At 40.7% G+C, this 21,595-nt stretch overlaps 1 protein-coding gene across 1 annotated transcript; it reads right to left on the reverse strand.

Moving 5' to 3' along the window:
* Positions 1–8: 8 nt before the first annotated feature.
* Positions 9–14,082, reverse strand: LOC115178034 (NLR family CARD domain-containing protein 3-like). The gene is made up of 10 exons (XM_029739042.1): positions 13,479–14,082; positions 13,295–13,339; positions 12,134–12,186; positions 9,675–11,448; positions 6,491–6,552; positions 6,207–6,315; positions 5,708–5,881; positions 5,058–5,107; positions 1,741–2,333; positions 9–74 (listed from the first exon to the last, which is right to left on the reverse strand). Exons 2-10 carry the CDS (start codon positions 13,297–13,299, stop codon positions 9–11), a joined length of 2,886 nt encoding a protein of 961 aa, XP_029594902.1. The 5' UTR covers positions 13,300–13,339; positions 13,479–14,082.
* Positions 14,083–21,595: the final 7,513 nt, after the last annotated feature.

The following is a 21,595-nucleotide window of genomic DNA, read 5'->3' on the forward strand; positions in this document are numbered from 1 at the left end:
AGACGCTCTTATCCAGAGCGACTTACTCTGCTTATTTCTGCCATTATCAGGATCTCATCTGGACAGCGGGTAGCCTGAACATAGAGACAGAATTAGAACACCATTTTCATGAATACATTCAAACAAAGTTAAACATTAATTCAATGAAGCAAAAAAAAAATCTATTGTAAATAAAAAGTTTATACATGTTGTGTATCATATTTGATCAAGATTCTACACAGAAATGTATTATATACAGTACATGGCAGTGGAGGCTGCTGAGGGGAGGACGGCTCATAATAATGGCCGGAAGGGAGCAAAGGGAATGGCATCAAACACCTGGAAAACTTGTGTTTGATGTATTTGATACTATTCCAGTAATTCCACTCCAGCCATTACCACAAGCCTGTCCTCCCCAATTAAGATGCCACCAACCTCCTGTGCTACATGGTACTCATTAAAGTGTCCTCATGGTGGTTCTGGAAGTATTCTTAGGATCATTATTATGAAAAACATCTTGTGCCTTTCTCCACACAATTTAGACGTGCAGAAATCATAAATATATTTTATTAACTGAATAGTCTCCACCCCCAAATTCTCCAGGATTTGACAGTTGGCTCCTCCCTTCTCATCTTTCTCATTACTATAAGTAACCTGACATAGCAGATGTAAAATAAATGCCTGAAACTAGATAACCCACATTATGGTCTTGACAAGAATAAAAGGCTCTCTCTTGTCCCAGGCTCTCTGTTCCATTTCCCCTGAAAACTAGAACCTCTGGCTGTTGACGACCCCGCAGAGGCTAACTATTCAGTGACTGACAGCGGCATGCAAATTAACTGTGAACAATGCCAATGGTGTTCTTCAGTGGTAGTCTTGTATTGGTGTCTAGTCTACATGCAAAGGCCAAATAGAGAGCCATTTTACAACTTACCACTAACCAATCCTGGTCTCTGATTAAAAGATCATAAGACAAAATATGTTACAATTGAATTTGAATGTATTCAAACTGAATAAAATATGTATTTCATTCATCAAGTGGAAATGCTCTCCCTCTAATGAAAAGGAATAGTAGCCCAGCTCATTTATGACTCTCTCATGATAAAGGTTTGATATAATATACTTCATATTTTACCTTTATTTAACTAGGCAAGTCAGTTAAGAACACATTCTTATTTACAATGACGGCCTAGGAACAGTCTTTTCAGGGGCAGAATGACAGATTTTTACCTTGTCAGCTCGGGGATTCGATCTAGCAACCTTTCTGTTACTGGCCCAACGCTCTAACCACTAGGCTGCCGCCCCTGTACATACTTGGTACAGTCATCTATTATAAGCCTGCCTTTGCTCATATCTCATTGGATGATAGACCAACACGTCAGGGTGGAACATCAAATCAGTCAAAGCCTGAAGTCACAATTTGTTTTACTTCATTGCTTATTATAGTTTGTTTGACATTGACAGCATCATCGAATGCTGACTGACTGATCTTCAAATCACTTCACTGATCCACAAAAAATATATAAATAACTAGTTTCATCTACAAACTATTATTGTTTGTAGATCAGTAAGTCACAATTTACTCACAATTGCAAAACAGATTTGATGCGCCCGAACACAGCCTTTATCAACTCTGAATTAGTTAATTAAGGATTATTTGGCAAAATCTCCCTCTGAAAATCAATAGCTTCTTCAATTTAAATTCATAACAGAAAATACAGCGAGGAGAATATCTATAATAATATTTTAAAAGTTGTCTACCTCAGATGATACAGGATTGCTGGCAAACCCGAGGGACACAGAGGTGTGAGGATGCTGAAACCCAAAAGTGGGATAGAGGGGCTCAGTGAATGTGGTCTGGAATGTGTACAGGTGGGTCATCCTGCCAGAGTAGACCTTGTAGAACGACAGAGTGCCGGTCGGCCAGTCCAGAAACACTCCTACTCTGGGCCGTGGAGGACAGGAGGACAGGTCTCTCTGGGGTTGAGGAGGGTTGATGAGGTGTGGAGCAGGTATAGTAGTATATTCACTATTGTGGAGGGCAGTGTAATGATCCCCACGGCAGGTCAGACGCCAGGACTTGTTATTGTATCCAAAGTCACTGGCAGAACCATCTTCTTTTCTGTTGATGCCTTTATATGTCACTCCTATGTCAGCCCGCCCACTCCACTCTACCTCCCAGTAACAGCGTCCAGTCAGACCCTCTCCACACAGCACCTGGGGATGCAACTGAAATCTCTCTGGGTGATCAGGATACGGCTGCTCCTCTTTAACCCTCTCCACCCTTCTGTTCCCCTCAGACAGAGAGAGGTTTCTGTGTGCTGTGTTTGGGTCCAGTGTGAGATCACAGGCATCTGCAGACAGGAGGAGAGGTTTAGGAGAGAGTTGGCTGGATTAGACCAGTGTTTGTGCTGAAAACAAATTATATCTAATGCCTCAATACTACAATATGTTTAGTAAACTTTCTCTAAATTCTATCACACATTGTGTTTTAAGGAGTATTTGGACAGTATGGACAGTGAAAGCCCTTGTCCCTTTAAGAATGACTGATGACATCACAGCTACCACAGGCTTGCAGTGTTAATTAACTACCAAGTTCAGCTCACCTCCTGTGGCTGTGCAGAGAATCTATGGTTTTCTAACATTATCATTGTAACAGTTTTTAGGTATTTTGGTGTTTAATCAGGATCCCCATTAGCCGCTGTAAAAGCACCAGCTACTCTTTCTGAGATCCAAATGAAACATGACATAATACATAGTACAGAACAGTATTAGTCAAGGACTGAACTACACACATTAAAAACATCACACCTAGCTTACATATCAGTACATACACACAATATCTAGGTCTAATACTTAGAACAGTGCTAATTACAATGCAATATATATAAAATGGCTGTGTCTCTTCACAGTGCCCTTTGTGCAGGAAGCTGTTCTTTTGTTTAAGAAAATGTAACTGGTTTTATTGCTAGTTTGAGTTACCTGGGGTGGCAGAGGGTTCCATGTAGTCATGGCTCTATTTAATACTGTGTGTTTCCCAGCCTCTGATCTGGACCTGGAACTGTGAAGAGACCTCTGGTTGCATGTCTTGTGTTGTAGCAATGAGTGTCTGATCTGTCTGCCAAATGCTTGAACAGACAGTTCGGTACCTTCAACACGTCAATACCTCGCACGAAGACCAATAGTGATGCAGTCAATCTCTCCTCAATTTTGAGCCAGGAGAGACCGACATGCAAGTTACTGACACTTTCTCTCCGTGTACATTAAAGTGTGATATGTGCTGCTTTGTTCTGGACCAACTGCAATTCACCTTCTTTGCCACACATGACCACACAGCTGGGCAGTAGTCAGCTGCGACAAAACAAGGGCCTGTAGGACTTGTCTGGTTGACTGAGATGTCAAGAAGGCAAAGCAACGCCCTATCATGGACAGACCAATTCTCATTTTAGCAACCATTGCGTCTATATGTTTTGACCATGACAGCTTGCTATCTAGGGTTAAACCCATCAGTTTAGTCTCCTCAACTTGCTCAATAGCCACATTAGTCAATAATGGATCCAAACGAGGTTTAGCGTTGAGCGAGTCATTTGTCCCAAAACTGATGCTTTTAGTTGGAGATAATTTAGCACCAGTCTATTGCTAGTTACCCATTATAAACTGACTGGAAATCTATGTTAAAAATGTCTCAGTTCTTTATTTTATTGTTGCAGCCGACGTGTATAGTGTTGAGTCAGCAGCGTACATAGACACACAGACAGCCAGCTACATTGTGGATTGTTGCATTTTGTTTCAATTGGGTCGCCAACGCAGAAAGCTAAACACAACACTAATTTGTTAATCACTCATATCGATATCAATTTGGAATCAATAGAGCGGGGGCAAACGTGTATGCGCTGTTAAAACTAACACTATTCAAAGGCTACAGTGAATCTGAGAATAATTTGTATATCACTGGTTAGAAGAGAATTTGCTGAAGACAGTCGTCTAAATTCTAACACGTCCAATGGAAGTTTTCGGAGACTGCCGAAACGTGGCAGGAAACAAATCAGTTGCTTTGTTATTTAACTTCAACGAATCACAACCCTCCATAGAATATCAACAGTGACATGGGTTGGCTGTTATTTGAGTGATAGTTTGACTCACAAGCCCATGTATTTGTTGTGAGGCCAGTGACTTTTATACAGATAGCGCCCCGAATTTTCCCTGCCATTTGAGTTTCATAGTAGAAGTCCTAAAACCACTGGCGAGTATGACAAAACCAATGATATTGATCTGTTTTAAGCAATCGATTTTGTCAATGTGATTACTATAAACATTTATACTAATCTGAAGTAAAAAGGTTGTGTAATTACCCTCAATTTGAAGTGGTCAAATCATGAGGTTGTGTAATGTAGTATCACATACTGTCCACGTGCAGGAAATTAACAGAAATAATCTTAAACAATCTAATATGTAGCTTTATTGGACAATCTCACAGCTAAATATGTAACCTGAACATTTATGTTAAACTGCAATCAAGACCAGTAAACTGAGGAACAGTCTTTCTCCCATGTCTCTCCGGAGCACAATCTCCATCTCTTCGCCTACTCAACACCAATGATAATTCCCTGAGGTTCTCCACCTGTTCAACACACAACCACAATATGGGAGTAATACAATCCTATCAGATTTTGGAACCATTTTGGACTCCTATGGGATTCTATCCTACAGGATTTTATCTTATAGTATCCTATAGGATACAAGAATCCTATCAGATTTTGGTACCAGACGTATAGGACAGGTTCCAAAACCTGATACAATATTCTATTGGATTCTAATAAGATTTTTGGATTGAAATCCTATAGGATTTTTGGACTAGGAAGAGAATGACAGTTGGGAAAGATAGAGGTTGTGTCAAAGAGCAGTAGGCCAGATTCAAGCCTATGCTGACATTGTGCTCAATCAAATCTGAAAATAGCCCCTCAAAAATATAGATTAAAAAACAATGTGTGATAAATGTTTTAAGAAAATCGTAAAATAAAATAGAATACAATAATTATATTTCATAAAATTCTATTCCAGTTCCTTATCACACTTACATTTCTTTATCAGCTGTGGTTTTACCCAGATCTCTTCATTATGGTCCACACTGTGGGAGAGACAGAGGAACAGACAAAGTGAGTGACACACAGCCTGTATGAAGTGTAGTCTAGTCCAGCCTGTATGAAGTGTAGTCCAGTCCAGCCTGTATGAAGTGTAGTCCAGTCCAGCCTGTATGAAGTGTAGTCTAGTCCAGCCTGTATGAAGTATAGTCTAGTCCAGCCTGTATGAAGTGTAGTCTAGTCCAGCCTGTATGAAGTGTAGTCTAGTCCAGCCTGTATGAAGTGTAGTCTAGTCCAGCCTGTATGAAGTGTAGTCCAGTCCAGCCTGTATGAAGTGTAGTCTAGTCCAGCCTGTATGAAGTGTAGTCTAGTCCAGCCTGTATGAAGTGTAGTCTAGTCCAGCCTGTATGAAGTATAGTCTAGTCCAGCCTGTATGAAGTGTAGTCTATTCCAAAACGGTGACAAAGTAAGAGCTCTACACCATATCCATACCTGGCTGTTCTCAGAACAATAAGATAAATGCAATTTTCAATCAATCAGTTACAAGACTGTTTGTCATTCTGTTTTGGTCAGAACTCAAAGGAGGTGGTATAAATGGGGAAAGAAAAACACTAGAAATATATGGTTTTCCCAGAAACTGTACTAACTTGAGTTTCTCCAGTCCACAGTGTGGATCCTCCAGTCTAGCAGAGAGCAGCTTCACTCCAGAGTCTCCTGGGTGATTGAAGCTCAGGTCCAGTTCTCTCAGGTGGGAGGCGTTTGACCTCAGAGCTGAAGCCAGAGAAGCACAGCCTTCCTCTGTGACTCTACAGAATCTCATCCTGCAGAGAACAGAGTTAGGGCAAAACACATCAAAATATAACATATATTTGGTAACATTATTGAGCAATACAAAATATGTAATGGACACATTATTCTAAAAGGGACAGACTTGTTATATAAGATGGATGGATTGGAGTAACTAAGGTGTTTAGGGTATATTTTCTGAAGGAATGGGCCCTGTGGATATTCTGACTCAACAATATATGGTCAGTGAGTATAGCAGTATAATATATTTAAAAACTGTTAAAAGAAACTGAGGATAGATTGTTTTCTGACACATACCTTCTGGTCTCCTGTTGAGTAACAATGTTTCTAAGTACTGACCTCAGTGTCTCTAGTTCACAGTGTGGATTCCCCAGTCCAGCAGAGAGCAGCTTCACTCCTGAATCCTGCAGGTCATTGTGACTCAGGTCCAGTTTCTCTAGTTGACAGTGTGGATTCCCCAGTCCAGCAGAGAGCAGCTTCACTCCTGAATCCTGCAGGTCATTGTGACTCAGATCCAGTTTCTCTAGTTGACAGTGTGGATTCTCCAGTCCAGCAGAGAGCAGCTTCACTCCTGAATCCTGCAGGTCATTGTGACTCAGGTCCAGCTTTCTCAGGTGAGTCATTTGAGCTGAGAACTGAGGCCAAAACTTCATAAAACCACTCAGTGAGTTCACAGCCAGCAAGTCTGCAACAACAGAGGAAAACATTTTATGAAAGGATATTTATATATAATACTTCATAAGACTATACTACAAAGAAAGTGCTACCCAAAAAACATCAACATTCTTGGGAGGAAAGGTTTGATATGCATTCATACCCAAAGCTAAGTGTTAAAACAAAAAATAGATGTTATATATTAGTGTTATTGTCCCATACACCAGATAGGTGCAGCGAAATGTGTTGTTTTACAGGGTCAGACATAGTAGTACGGCACCCCTAGAGCAAATTAGGGTTAAGTGCCTTGCTTAAGGGCACATTGACAGATTTGACACCTTGCCGGCTCGGGTATTTGAACCAGCAATCTTTTGGTTACTGGCCCAACACTCTAACCGCTAGGCTACCTGCCACCATTAAAACAATGATTAAGAACATATGATCAGTACATATACAAGCTGTCAGGGTGACAAAATGACCCAAAAACTATCCAACAATCTTCAGGTTCTCGTCATCTGAAAACACCTCCCAAAGTACTGAACTCAATGTCTCCAGTTTACAGTGTGGATGTTTCAATGCAGCAAAGAGAACACTCAGTCTGCCCTCATCATCATCACCATCAGACAGCGTACAGTTACTCAGGTCGAGCTCTCTCAAGGATGAGTCTGCTGATTGGAGAACGAAGGCCAGTGATTCATAGCGCTCAGGTAGGAGTCTACAGCCAGCCAGTCTACAGAAACAGAGATGCAGGGGCGCAACTTTCACTTCATTCTGAAACTGCATTTTTGTCCCCTCACAGTTTTATCATTGCACTGTGATACAAAAAGTGTTATCGGTGTGCTTTAGGAACATGTGTACGCCTCAGAGCGGTCGGGTAGGCTGTTTGGTGGTTTCAGCCTGGACAGTGTGAAGGCAAAGCTTCTGAAAGGCTGGCTTATAGTACCGTCACGGGAGAGATGAACAGAGGCAGATGCTGTGTGTTGTGCTTTTTCTCCGAGTTGTAAAAGCAAGCAGAACAGAAACTGGCTAGTTTATTTGACTGATGCAAGGTAACTGCTGTTTGACTTAACGGGGGAAAAAAGTATATTCCCAGTGCTGAGCTAGCTAGTAGCTACCACAGCTAGTTCAGCTCTAGCTTCTAGCTATCTCAGTATCTGTCACAGCTGTTGTGTGTATGGAAATGTTTTGTAGCCTTTGTTTTGTCCCATTTCAACAGATGTAAATTAACTTGGCTAGTTTTCGCCAGTTGATGTACCATTAATCGGGTGAACTTGTATGTGTATTAAAGTAGTAAAAAGTGATGTATTTGACTCTACACATTTGTTAGATGGTTGTGTTTCAGAATATTTTGTGCCCAATAGAAATTAATAGTAAATAATGAATTGTGTCATTTTTGGAGTCACTTTTATTTTAAATAAGAATAGAATATGTTTCTAAACACTTCTACATTCATGTGGACGCTACCATCATTACGGATAGTCCTGAATTAATTATGAATAATGATGAGTGAGAAAGTTACAGATGCACAAATATCATACCCCCAAGACATGCTAACCTCTCAGCATTACAATATCAGGGGAGGTTAGCATTTTTGGTGGGGTATGATATTCATGTGTCTACAACTTTCTCACTCATCATTATTCACAATTCATTCAGCATGATCCATAATCATGGTAGCATCCAAATTCATGTAGAAGGGTTTAGAAACATATTCTATTCTTAATTACAATACAGTGACTGCAAAATGACCCCAAAACGGTTATATTAAATTGTGTGGAAATGCAGGAAATGAGCTTTAGATGCCCCAGAAAATTCTGAGGGAGGACCCTTAGACCCCATACAGATTGTGTTGAAGTGCAAGTTGGGGATGTTTAACACTAGTTATTCTCTGATTACGGTGACATTAAGACCTGGGCCAAAAATATATAATATATATATTTCATAAAAAATCCAGATAGTTGAGTTAGTCAAATATAGATGATAAAAGGAAAACATTTATTTTGATATTAAAAAACAAGTCTTGCAAAAATACAATAATATTTGTAGGTATTTCAATATTTGAAATTGTTTGAAACAACAATAACTATTTTTTCAACGAGTCCCAAATAAACTGTCAAAGAACAGTTATAAATAATTGCTTTAATTTGATCATCTTAGCATATTCAGTATTATAATCCGTATTCATTCAATGGAACTTCCTTCCATGTACAGTATATGTGTGACCATCTGGGTAACGAACCATGGTTGTCCACATGATTCAAAAGCCTTGGCAGCTCTGAATAAAACAGCAGGTCTTAGGGAAGGTTACCTGACCTCCTTCCTATATGCATATTGTTTCTGAACCTGTTGTGACATTTTAACATTTCTAATAAAAAACTATATGTGATTGAAAGGGACCTAGTTGATTTGGTCAAAATGAGCATAAAAGTTTAAAATTATTAGTTTTCAACTAGTTTACAAGTAAGCAATGTGTTTATTTTCAGAAATATTGGTTAAGATCAAAATTGGGCATTAAAAGGGCAGTGCAGTAAAAAAAAACGTGATTTTTCTGTTTCTGATATTTCCACACTATGAGGTCGAAATAACACTCTGAAATTGTGAAAATAATGATACTGTAATACTTTTTTAATGTAAGAGCTTGTTCAGGTGGGATGGAGTTTTTGGACCACAGCATGACATCACAATCTGATTTGATTATTATTATTCTGACCAATGACCAGTCATCTTTTATTTGCATATGTATCGTCCTACTTTGAAGGGGTAAGCAGGGTAGGCCCTAGACCAGGGGTATTCAACTTTTACTCTACTAGGTCCGGAGCCTGCAGGTTTTCTGTTCAACCGGATAATTAATTGCACCCACCTGGTGTCCCAGTTCTAAATCACTCCCTGATTAGAGGGTCCAAAGTTGAGTCTAAACGATCCTACAGTATCTGACAATTATATATATTTTTTAATCAGGGCTGTGTATGTAAATATATTACAATTTGTATCAACACGCCTACAAGATCAGACTGAGCATTTCAATGGCAAAAGGAGGCTCAGAGAAATAAACGAATAAAAACGTATTTGGAGCTATTTTCATAAAATAAACACACACAAAGACGGCATGGGGGCTTTAAGTATGGTATTTGCGAGATTTACATTATTACTTACATTGCCTTTCTGCAATTCCTCACAGCTGGGATCAGTCTCAAACGCCCCTCCTCAGATGTGTTGTATCTCTGTAGGTCAAGTTCATCCAGCACGCCCTTTGATATCAGCAGCGCATAGGCCAGAGTTGAGCAGTCACCAGGTGACCTTTCTATTTCTGCAGGTTTTCCAGACTTCAGGAACTTGTCAATGTCGTCATGTACTGAATCATCTTTCATCTCAGTCAAGCAAATGAGTAGATTGATGTACCTATCAGGTGACACTTGCTCTACGTTCGGCTCCCTGAGGTATTTCTTAATTTCCTTAACAGTCTCTGAGCTGATCTCTGTTTGTGGCAGAAGGTCTTGTAACAGTTTCTGGTTGGATTCTGTTGAGATGCCAACAAGGAAGCGGAGGAACAAGTCCAGGTGTCCATTCTCACTCTCCAAGGCTTTATCCACCATCATCTTCAGCAGCTCATGCAAGGACAGCTCTGAAGACACATCCCCAATGAAAGACTCCAGGGCCTTGATGTTCTTGCTCGCACAGCAGTGGAAAACGTACAGAGCAGCAAGGAACTCCTGGAAACTCAGGTGAACAAAGCAGTACACCTTCTGATACAGCACACACTCTTCTTTCAAGATTTCTGTGCAAAACCCAGAGTATACTGAGGCTTCACTGACATCAATGCCACACTCTTTTAGGTCTTTCTTGGAGAATATGAGATTGCCCTTCACCAGCTGTTTAAATGCCAGTTGAGCCAGTTTCATAATGTTTTCTTTGTTTCTTTCTACAATTATGGTCAGATCTGTCTCATTTTCCCCACTATACATCTTGCTTTTCAGGTTTGTCTCAATGAGCAGGAGGTGATTGTACATCTCAGTCAGAGTTGTGATCTCTCCGCTCTCATCTTCACTCATCATGTGCTCAAGAACCCTGGCAGTAATCCAACAGAAGACTGGTATGTGGCACATGATGTGGAGGGTCATTGATGTATTAATGTGTGAGATGATTCTGCTGGCCTGGTTCTGATCTGTGAATCTCTTCCTGAAGTATTCTTTTTTCTGTTTATCGTTGAACCCTCGTACCTCTGTCACCTTGCTGATATACTGACGCAGGATCTGATTGGCTGCTGCTGGTCTGGAGGTTATCCAGAGGAGAGCTTCGGGAAGCAGATTCCCCTTGATGAGGTTTGTCAGCAGCACATCCACCGATGACGTCTGTACAACATCAGTCATCCTCTTGTGTTTTTCAAAATCCACAGGCAGTTGGCTTTCATTCAGACCATCAAAGATGAACAGAACTTTGCAGGTAGCATAAATCTTTGCTTCTACTATCTCTGTTAGTTCAGGGTGGAATTTATTCAGAAGTCCATGAAGACTGTACTGCTCATCTTTAATCAAATTCAGCTCTCGGAAAGGAAGCACAAAGATGAAATCAACATCCTGATTGGCGTTTCCTTCTGCCCAGTCGAGGATAAACTTATGTACAGAGATTGTTTTTCCAATGCCAGCGATGCCCTTTGTCATTACAGTTCTGATCGGTCTCTTCTCTTCTCCAGATAAGGGTTTGAAGATGTCATTGCAGTTTATTGGAGTGTCTGATATGTTTCTCTTGGATGTATATTCAATCTGTCGAACCTCATGTTCTTTATTCACCTCTTCCTGTGTGATGTAGAGCTGTGTGTAAACGCTATCAAGTCCAGTTTGTTCCTCAGCAGTTCCTTCAAACGCAAATCCAAACTTCTTCTTCAGACTGGCTTTCAGGTTCCCTTTAACTCTCTGTGTGATGTCATCCACTGGAAAGAAGAACACATTTTACATTTTTTAATTATTACTTTTAAGAACAAAATGTAGAATATCCGTATGCATACAAAGCGTGTGATTTATCAAACAATCCTACAAGTGTCATAGGCACACTGGTAGGAGATAACCATTGATAAATACCAATTGTTCTCAGCCTCAGTGCTCATTTATGACCTTGGCTATTTGCGTTTAGAAACACCCCTAATTAACCATATGGTCAAAATCATCCCTTTAATGCCCATGGGGAATATACAGCATCGTACCATGAAATAGCATACAGGCGCAACCCCCCCAAAAAAGCTTCAAAAAAATAACTTTTCCTAGACTGAAATAAGAGGTGCTAGTGTCAGAGATTGAGTACAACAAAAATGTTGTATTTGGCTAGCTCAGTTGTGGTTTGACCAGAAATAATGTAAACATAGCTATTGTTTTTTTTTTCATACACATACACACTTTATGCTACATGTAAATCTAGGTAAGAAAGACCAGTAAATCATAAGTATATACTATATATCTTTGACATACAAGACCAGTTTAAAATAGAAAATAAAAAAATAAAAATAATTTTAAAAAATAGATGTAAATAATAGAAAGATAAAGCTATATGCAGTAGGAAAACCATTACTTCATAAGGAGACCATTTCTGGTGTTTCAACTCAGAGTCACAGCTTTACTTACCGGTTTCCTCACATCTCTTCTCTGTCTCAACGTCCTCAAAATGGTGGGTGGAGCTGGAACAACAACAAACATGGACACATTGTATATCATGGGTCTCCAAGAGGTCGATTGAAAGCTACAAGTAAAAAACTAGACCTGTGTCCCTTCTTTTCTTTCCAAAACACTTTCTCCTTATCGCTCTCAGAACGATCTTCTAACCCTCAACCGAGATTGACCCGTCTTGAAGCCTGACTGGCTAGGGTTAGAAGAAAAGAAGGGACACAGGTCTAGTTTTTTACTTGTAGCTTTCAATCGACCTCTTGGAGACCCATGATATACAGTCTGTCTCAACCGAGATTGCTCTTCTCTGTGTCATGGAGGCTCTCAGCAATGCCAAAGCGGACTATCTCTCTGTTCTCATCCTCCTAGATCTATCCGCTGCCTTCGACACCTTGAACCATCAGATCCTCCTCTCCACCCTATCAGGCCTGGGCGTCTCAGCCTCTGCACACTCTTGGATTGCACCCTACCTGGCAGGCCGCTCTCACCACGTACTCTCACTACTGGTGTCCCCCAGGGCTCGGTTCTAGGCTGTTTCCTATTTTCTCTTCACACCAAGTCACTTGGTTCCATCATATCCTCTCATGGTCTCTCCTATCATTGCTATGTGGATGACACTCAACTACTTTTCTGCTTCCCCCCTTCTGACACCCAGGTGGTGACACACATTTCTGTGCGCCTGGCAGATATCTCAGCTTGGATGTCGGCCCACCACTTCAAGCTCAACGTCGATAAGACAGAGTTGCTCATTCTCCCGGGGAAGGCCTACCTGCTCCAAGACCTCTCCATCATGGTTGACAACTCCACCGTGTCCCCCTCCCAGAGTGCAAAGAACCTTGGCGTGACCCTGGACAACACCCTGTCGTTCTCCTCAAACATCAAAGCAGTGACTTACTCCTGCAGGTTCATGCTCTACAACATCCGCAGAGTACAACCTTTCCTCACACAGGAAGTGGCACAGGTCCTAATCCAGGCACTTGTCCTTTCCCGTCTGCAACTCTCTGTTGGCTGGGATCCTCGCTTGTCCCCCTGAAGCTAAGACAGCAGAGTCCCTGCCCATCTTCCTAAAACATCTGAAACCCTACCTCTTTAAACAGTATCTTAAATAATCCTCCTCCTCACCTCATGAAGTTGCAGTCACTAAAACGTGATCCATCATCCCTGTGACTGAACACAAAGTAAATCAATAAACCCAATATTGATTTGAATGATATAATATGTTGACCATAGAAAAATGACTATATAAAATTCAGATTTTTTACTGTCCCCCTCTTCAAACAGTATCTTAAATAATCCTCCTTCTCACCTGAACCAGTTGCTATCCAAGTTGGAGTATTGACATGATTCATGAGAGGTGAGAGCGCTGTAAGGGAACACAAAGTAAATCAATAAACCCAATATATTGATTTGTATTATATAATAATCCTCCTCCTCACCTGAACCAGTACTTGCACTTGACCCCTCCCCAAACGCAATATTTGCCAATTAATTTCCAGCAATATTGCTCCTGTGTCTGTGTGGTGCGCACGTTTGTCTATCACTCCCTGTGTAGCCAGTTGATGTGATAACCGTCTTGTGGGTTGACAGAAAAACTTTCTCAAAACCCTTCTCAATGAAATGTTAACTGCGAAGTAGGCTTACCTGGCAGAAGTCTATCATGAGTAAATATATCATTTGTATCTATCATTTGTTGTTTGCAAACTTGACCCTGAAGTGAGCAGCAGCAGTACAGAAGCATCGTGAGACCGGCACATTAGACAGCACACTCCTCACTCACTAGATGCACAATTAAAGGGGAATTACACAAAAATATAGTTATGTATTAGTTTTCTTCCAGACTTGTCTTCTGATGTGATTTAAGCATTGACATGGAATCAGAACAGAAATAAAACTGGAAAAATGTATTAGGGGAAAAAATCAGATTTTATAGGGCCCCCTTTAAAGTTTTATTAACCATTATTTTACCAGGTATATTAACAAACTACATTGATTTATATTAACAAACTACATTGAGTTGATTACATAGGGCACTACTTTCTCTCTAAGGACCAGGGGAAGAGTTGATTACATAGGGCACTACTTTCTCTCTAAGGACCAGGGGAAGAGTTGATTACATAGGGCACTACTAGAGAAGTGAAGAATATGCCTATTTGAAAGCTAGAAACCAATGAGTAGCTCCAGACTTGTTACATATTTTATGCTAAAGGTTGGAGACCTATTTTGTATATACAGTATCTGGTAACACCGCCCTCTGTGTCCTCAACATGGTACTACAACATAGAGACCCCACATCACCTCCCTGAGCGTCTAAACATGACAGTTCTTCTCCTCCTTAAGAGAGAGCAGGTGCTCTCCTCTTTTCTCGTCCTTTTGGTGCAGTTGCTCCCCATCTGTTTGTCTCTACAGAGTCTTGATCTATGAGACCTGTGAGTGAACAAAGAACTACATGTGTTATTGTTATTGGACTCATACCCAATTATTTGAATTGTATTGTATTTAAAGTCTAAAATAAAACATACAAAATACAACCGCAGGTGTTGAAAAGCATCAGCCATAGTCATATTTCTGTCAGGTTTTTCAACCCATTCTGAGACGACATCATTGGCCACAACAGAAAACTTTTTGCAATGAAAACAAGAGTTTGTTATTGGACAAATTCGGGTAAGTCCCTCAATATCAAAGGTATTGCTTCTATTCTCTCCTCATTCTAGAACACTAAGACTCTACCCAGATCTAGAACACTACGACTCTACCCAGATCTAGAACACTACAACTCTACCCAGATCTAGAACACTACGACTCTACCCAGATCTAGAACACTACAACTCTACCCAGATCTAGAACACTACAACTCTACCCAGATCTAGAACACTACGACTCTACCCAGATCTAGAACACTACAACTCTACCCAGATCTAGAACACTACAACTCTACCCAGATCTAGAACACTACAACTCTACCCAGATCTAGAACACTAGAACGCCACCCAGATCTAGAACACTAGAACGCTACCCAGATCTAGAACACTAGAACGCTACCCAGATCTAGAACACTAGAACTCTATTCTGGGCTCAAACCAGGGACCCTCTGAACACATCGACAACTGTCACCCACAAATAATCGTTACTATAGAGAATGATAGAGGACTCTTGAGCCCAAAAGCTTGTTGTAGCATGGGCAGCGACATTGAGGACTTTCACAATTTTGAAGTAGTCAACTGGGACTTCCTATTGGTTAAGAGGAAGGATCACATAATTCCATCCAGGTCACCGGGAGGGATCAGCCAACCTTGGCTTTATACCTGTTTAACCACACTCCAGGTGGCAGTATGCACTCTTTCAGTTCGCTTGCCAACTCAGAAAAGTAGTAGAAGACAATTGACTACTTGAAAATAGATATGGCCTCAATGGTGCTGCCCATGCTCTCACAGATGCCATAATGGGCCAGATACAATGATGTGATATGTATCCACGTCTAGAATCGTTACCTATCCCTCCACTAAAGCTGCGGCTGATGCAGAACAAGGGAAATCACTAGGTCTCAGAGCGGGTGACGTCACCGATTGAACGCTACGAGTGTGCACCGCTAACTAGCTAGCCATTTCACATCAGCTACAACGACACATAATATAACAGAACAACAATAGATTGACTAATTATGATAAAGGGAAGGAATAGTTCTGGGTTCCTATAATAGATTCTCTAAAAGCCTATTATTTGAAGTTGTTTATCAATCTTGAGTTTTAGCTGCGTGTGGTCACAGCATATCAAAATATAATCACCACACTGTTCATGCCTGACAGAGTTTGTTCATTTCCCAAAACTCAGAGCAGTCACCACATCCAACCCAGACATACTGCAGCATTTTAACTGTGAGGCATTTGTGCGTGTTTGAAGAGTTGAGGTTGGAGATTGAGTCAAGCTTCCAGGATATCATGGAGTACAAGTAGTTGTTCAACTTTATTGAGAACCTCTTTCATGTGCCAGTGTCATCTCTGACCCGTCACCAAATCCCTCTGTCCTGACCATGCTGGAATAGAGAGTGAGATAGTGTCATCACAGCCCTCTGTCCTGACCGTGCTGGAATAGAGAGTGAGATAGTGTCATCACAGCCCTCTGTCCTGACCGTGCTGGAATAGAGAGTGAGATAGCGGAGCTGCAGGCAAATGACACATTGCAAGATGAACTAAGATCAGGTGTTACCCATTTCTGGAGCCTTGTGTCAGACAGATTATCCACTTCTGAAGTAGCGTGTGCAAAAGGTCACATTTTTTGTCAGCACTTATTCATGTGAAGCCACATTTTCAACAATGTACATTGTGAAACAAAAACAGAGAAACAGACTGATCAATGCGGATTGCCTCACAAGGGTAGCAACAACAGACTATACATTTAGAATGAATTCAGTCCAGGAGCAGAAGGGACATTTTCGCTCATCCAACTACTGAGGTAACCCTTAATATGGGTTGTATACATGTGATGTAGCCTATTTGATGTGTGTATGTATATATTTGTGATGTGCTATACATCAACTCAATTGCATGTGCTCTACTGCTCTGAATTTGCTCTCAATTAATAATTGATAATATTGGAAGAAAAAGAACAACAAATTAAAGAGCTGTGCGGCCCTCACTGATTGTCTCAACCCAAAGTGCCCCCCTTACAAAACATAGTGAGTAACACTGGCCTACTGCGCTAAAGCATAGAAGCCATGTATCCCGAGTTCAGCACCATGGCCACCCACCTCACTGTGTAATTAGGCACTCTGCCCGACAGATGGGTTTTTGTATTATTTCATTTCAAGACTGAGATATATATGTATGTATAAAAGAGAGAGATACAAAGGGAGACTGCCTGTTAAAAGCAGCACTCAGAGAGAGAATAGGTAGTGCATTTTAAGGTAGATTTTTACATTTTGGGGAATAGTAAAGAGCTTCTCTTGTTTTTATCCACTCTAAGATGTACTTTCACTTAGACAGGGATGGCACACATTTCCATGACTGATCAAAACTTGTTTTCTCATGGCTCACTCTTGTCCCTCTGCAGCAGACATATGGTGAGCAATATGTTTGGAACATCGAATTGCAATAAAATTACAGTATCCAATCGCAACACAGAGAATCCTGAGAATCACATTATATATCGTATTGGCACCAGAGTATGGTGATAATATTGTATAGTGAGGTCCCTGGCAATTCCCTAAATACCAGGTTTGTTAAATGTTGGCGATCACTGTACTGATCAGTAAGCTCAGTATCTCCTGCAGCCCTCCAGCAGTGATTTGCCAAACCAGCCCCTCACCCTAAAAACTTACTTGGAGGACCCTCCGTTGTCACGTTGCTGATGAAACTCAGAGGGTGATTTCCATCAAGTACAGTATCGTAGAGTAGAGTTTAGTGTAGTACATTAGAGTTTAGTAGAGTAGACTACAGTAGAGTAAAATACAGTGCAATACAGCACACTATACTTTACTGTTCTGAACTATACTCTACTGTTCTGAACTATACTCTACTGTTCTCTACTGTCTTGAACTATACTCTACTGTTCTTTACTGTCCTGAACTATACTCTACTGCTCTGAACTATACTCTAATGTTCTCTACTGTCCTGAACTATACTCTACTGTTCTCTACTGTCCTGAACTATACTCTACTGTCCTGAACTGTACTCTACTGTCCTGAACTGTACTCTACTGTCCTGAACTGTACTCTACTGTTCTCTACTGCCCTGAACTGTACTCTACTGTCCTGAACTGTACTCTACTGTCCTGAACTGTACTCTACTGTTCTCTACTGTCCTGAACTATACTCTACTGTCCTGAACTATACTCTACTGCTCTGAACTATACTCTACTGTTCTCTACTGTCCTGAACTATACTCTACTGTTCTGAACTATACTCTACTGTTCTCTACTGTCCTGAACTATACTCTACTGTTCTGAACTATACTCTACTGTTCTCTACAGTCCTGAACTATACTCTACTGTCCTGAACTATACTCTACTGTCCTGAACTGTACTCTACTGTCCTGAACTGTACTCTACTGTCCTGAACTGTACTCTTCTGTTCTCTACTGTCCTGAACTATACTCTACTGTCCTGAACTATACTCTACTGCTCTGAACTATACTCTACTGTTCTCTACTGTCCTGAACTATACTCTACTGCTCTGAACTATACTCTACTGTTCTCTACTGTTCTGAACTATACTCTACTGTTCTCTACTGTCCTGAACTATACTCTACTGTTCTCTACTGTCCTGAACTGTACTCTACTGCTCTGAACTATACTCTACTGCTCTGAACTATACTCTACTGTTCTCTACTGTCTTGAACTATACTCTACTGTTCTTTACTGTCCTGAACTATACTCTACTGCTCTGAACTATACTCTACTGTTCTCTACTGTCCTGAACTACACTCTACTGTTCTCTACTGTCCTGAACTATACTCTACTGTCCTGAACTGTACTCTACTGTCCTGAACTGTACTCTACTGTCCTGAACTGTACTCTACTGTTCTCTACTGCCCTGAACTGTACTCTACTGTCCTGAACTGTACTCTACTGTCCTGAACTGTACTCTACTGTCCTGAACTGTACTCTACTGTTCTCTACTGTCCTGAACTATACTCTACTGTTCTCTACTGTTCTGAACTATACTCTACTGTTCTCTACTGTCCTGAACTATACTCTACTGCTCTGAACTATGCTCTACTGTTCTCTACTGTCCTGAACTATACTCTACTGTTCTCTACTGTCCTGAACTATACTCTACTGTCCTGAACTGTACTCTACTGTCCTGAACTGTACTCTACTGTCCTGAACTGTACTCTACTGTTCTCTACTGTCCTGAACTATACTCTACTGTCCTGAACTGTACTCTACTGTCCTGAACTGTACTCTACTGTCCTGAACTGTACTCTTCTGTTCTCTACTGTCCTGAACTATACTCTACTGTCCTGAACTATACTCTACTGCTCTGAACTATACTCTACTGTTCTCTACTGTCCTGAACTATACTCTACTGCTCTGAACTATACTCTACTGTTCTCTACTGTTCTGAACTATACTCTACTGTTCTCTACTGTCCTGAACTATACTCTACTGTTCTCTACTGTCCTGAACTGTACTCTACTGCTCTGAACTATACTCTACTGCTCTGAACTATACTCTACTGTTCTCTACTGTTCTGAACTATACTCTACTGTTCTCTACTGTCCTGAACTGTACTCTACTGTTCTCTACTGTCCTGAACTATACTCTACTGTTCTCTACTGTTCTGAACTATACTCTACTGTTCTCTACTGTCCTGAACTATACTCTACTGCTCTGAACTATGCTCTACTGTTCTCTACTGTCCTGAACTATACTCTACTGTTCTCTACTGTCCTGAACTATACTCTACTGTCCTGAACTGTACTCTACTGTCCTGAACTGTACTCTACTGTCCTGAACTGTACTCTACTGTTCTCTACTGTCCTGAACTATACTCTACTGTCCTGAACTATACTCTACTGCTCCGAACTATACTCTACTGTTCTCTACTGTCCTGAACTATACTCTACTGCTCTGAACTATACTCTACTGTTCTGAACTATACTCTACTGTTCTGAACTATACTCTACTGTTAGCTACTGTCCTGAACTATACTCTACTGTCCTGAACTGTACTCTACTGTCCTGAACTGTACTCTACTGTCCTGAACTATACTCTACTGTTCTCTACTGTTCTGAACTATACTCTACTGTTCTCTACTGTCCTGAACTGTACTCTACTGTTCTCTACTGTCCTGAACTATACTCTACTGTTCTCTACTGTTCTGAACTATACTCTACTGTTCACTACTGTCCTGAACTATACTCTACTGTTCTTTACTGTCCTGAACTATACTCTACTGCTCTGAACTATACTCTACTGTTCTCTACTGTCCTGAACTATACTCTACTGTTCTCTACTGTCCTGAACTATACTCTACTGTCCTGAACTGTACTCTACTGTCCTGAACTGTACTCTACTGTCCTGAACTGTACTCTACTGTTCTCTACTGTCCTGAACTATACTCTACTGTCCTGAACTGTACTCTACTGTCCTGAACTGTACTCTACTGTCCTGAACTATACTCTACTGTCCTGAACTATACTCTACTGTTCTCTACTGTTCTGAACTATACTCTACTGTTCTCTACTGTTCTGAACTATACTCTACTGTTCTCTACTGCTCTGAACTATACTCTACTGTTCTCTACTGTTCTGAACTATACTCTACTGTTCTCTACTGTCCTGAACTATACTCTACTGTTCTGAACTATACTCTATTGTTCTCTACTGTCCTGAACTATACTCTACTGTCCTGAACAATACTCTACTGGTCTCGACTGTCCTGAACTATACTCTACTTCTGAACTATACTCTACTGTCCTGAACTATACTCTACTGTCCTGAACTATACTCTACTGGTCTCTACTGTCCTGAACTATTCTCTACTGTTCTGAACTATACTCTACTGTTCTCTACTGTTCTGAACTATACTCGATTGTTCTCTACTGTCCTGAACTATACTCTACTGTCCTGAACTATACTCTACTGTCCTGAACTATACTCTACTGTTCTCTACTGTCCTGAACTATACTCTACTGTCCTGAACTATACTCTACTGCCCTGAACTATACTCTACTGCCCTGAACTATACTCTACTGTTCTGAACTATACTCTACTGTTCTCTACTGTCCTGAACTATACTCTACTGTCCTGAACTATACTCTACTGTTCTCTACTGTTCTGAACTATACTCTACTGTTCTCTACTGCTCTGAACTATACTCTACTGTTCTCTACTGTTCTGAACTATAGTCTACTGTTCTCTACTGTTCTGAACTATACTCTACTGTTCTCTACTGTCCTGAACTATACTCTACTGTTCTGAACTATACTCTATTGTTCTCTACTGTCCTGAACTATACTCTACTGTCCTGAACAATACTCTACTGGTCTCGACTGTCCTGAACTATACTCTACTTCTGAACTATACTCTACTGTCCTGAACTATACTCTACTGTCCTGAACTATACTCTACTGTTCTCTACTGTCCTGAACTATTCTCTACTGTTCTGAACTATACTCTACTGTTCTCTACTGTTCTGAACTATACTCTATTGTTCTCTACTGTCCTGAACTATACTCTACTGTCCTGAACTATACTCTACTGTCCTGAACTATACTCTACTGCCCTGAACTATACTCTACTGTCCTGAACTATACTCTACTGTTCTGAACTATACTCTACTGTTCTCTACTGTCCTGAACTATACTCTACTGCCCTGAACTATACTCTACTGTCCTGAACTATACTCTACTGTTCTGAACTATACTCTACTGTTCTCTACTGTTCTGAACTATACTCTATTGTTCTCTACTGTTCTCAACTATAC

Source organism: Salmo trutta, chromosome 38 (assembly GCF_901001165.1).
Source record: "Salmo trutta chromosome 38, fSalTru1.1, whole genome shotgun sequence".
Lineage (NCBI taxonomy): Eukaryota > Metazoa > Chordata > Actinopteri > Salmoniformes > Salmonidae > Salmo > Salmo trutta.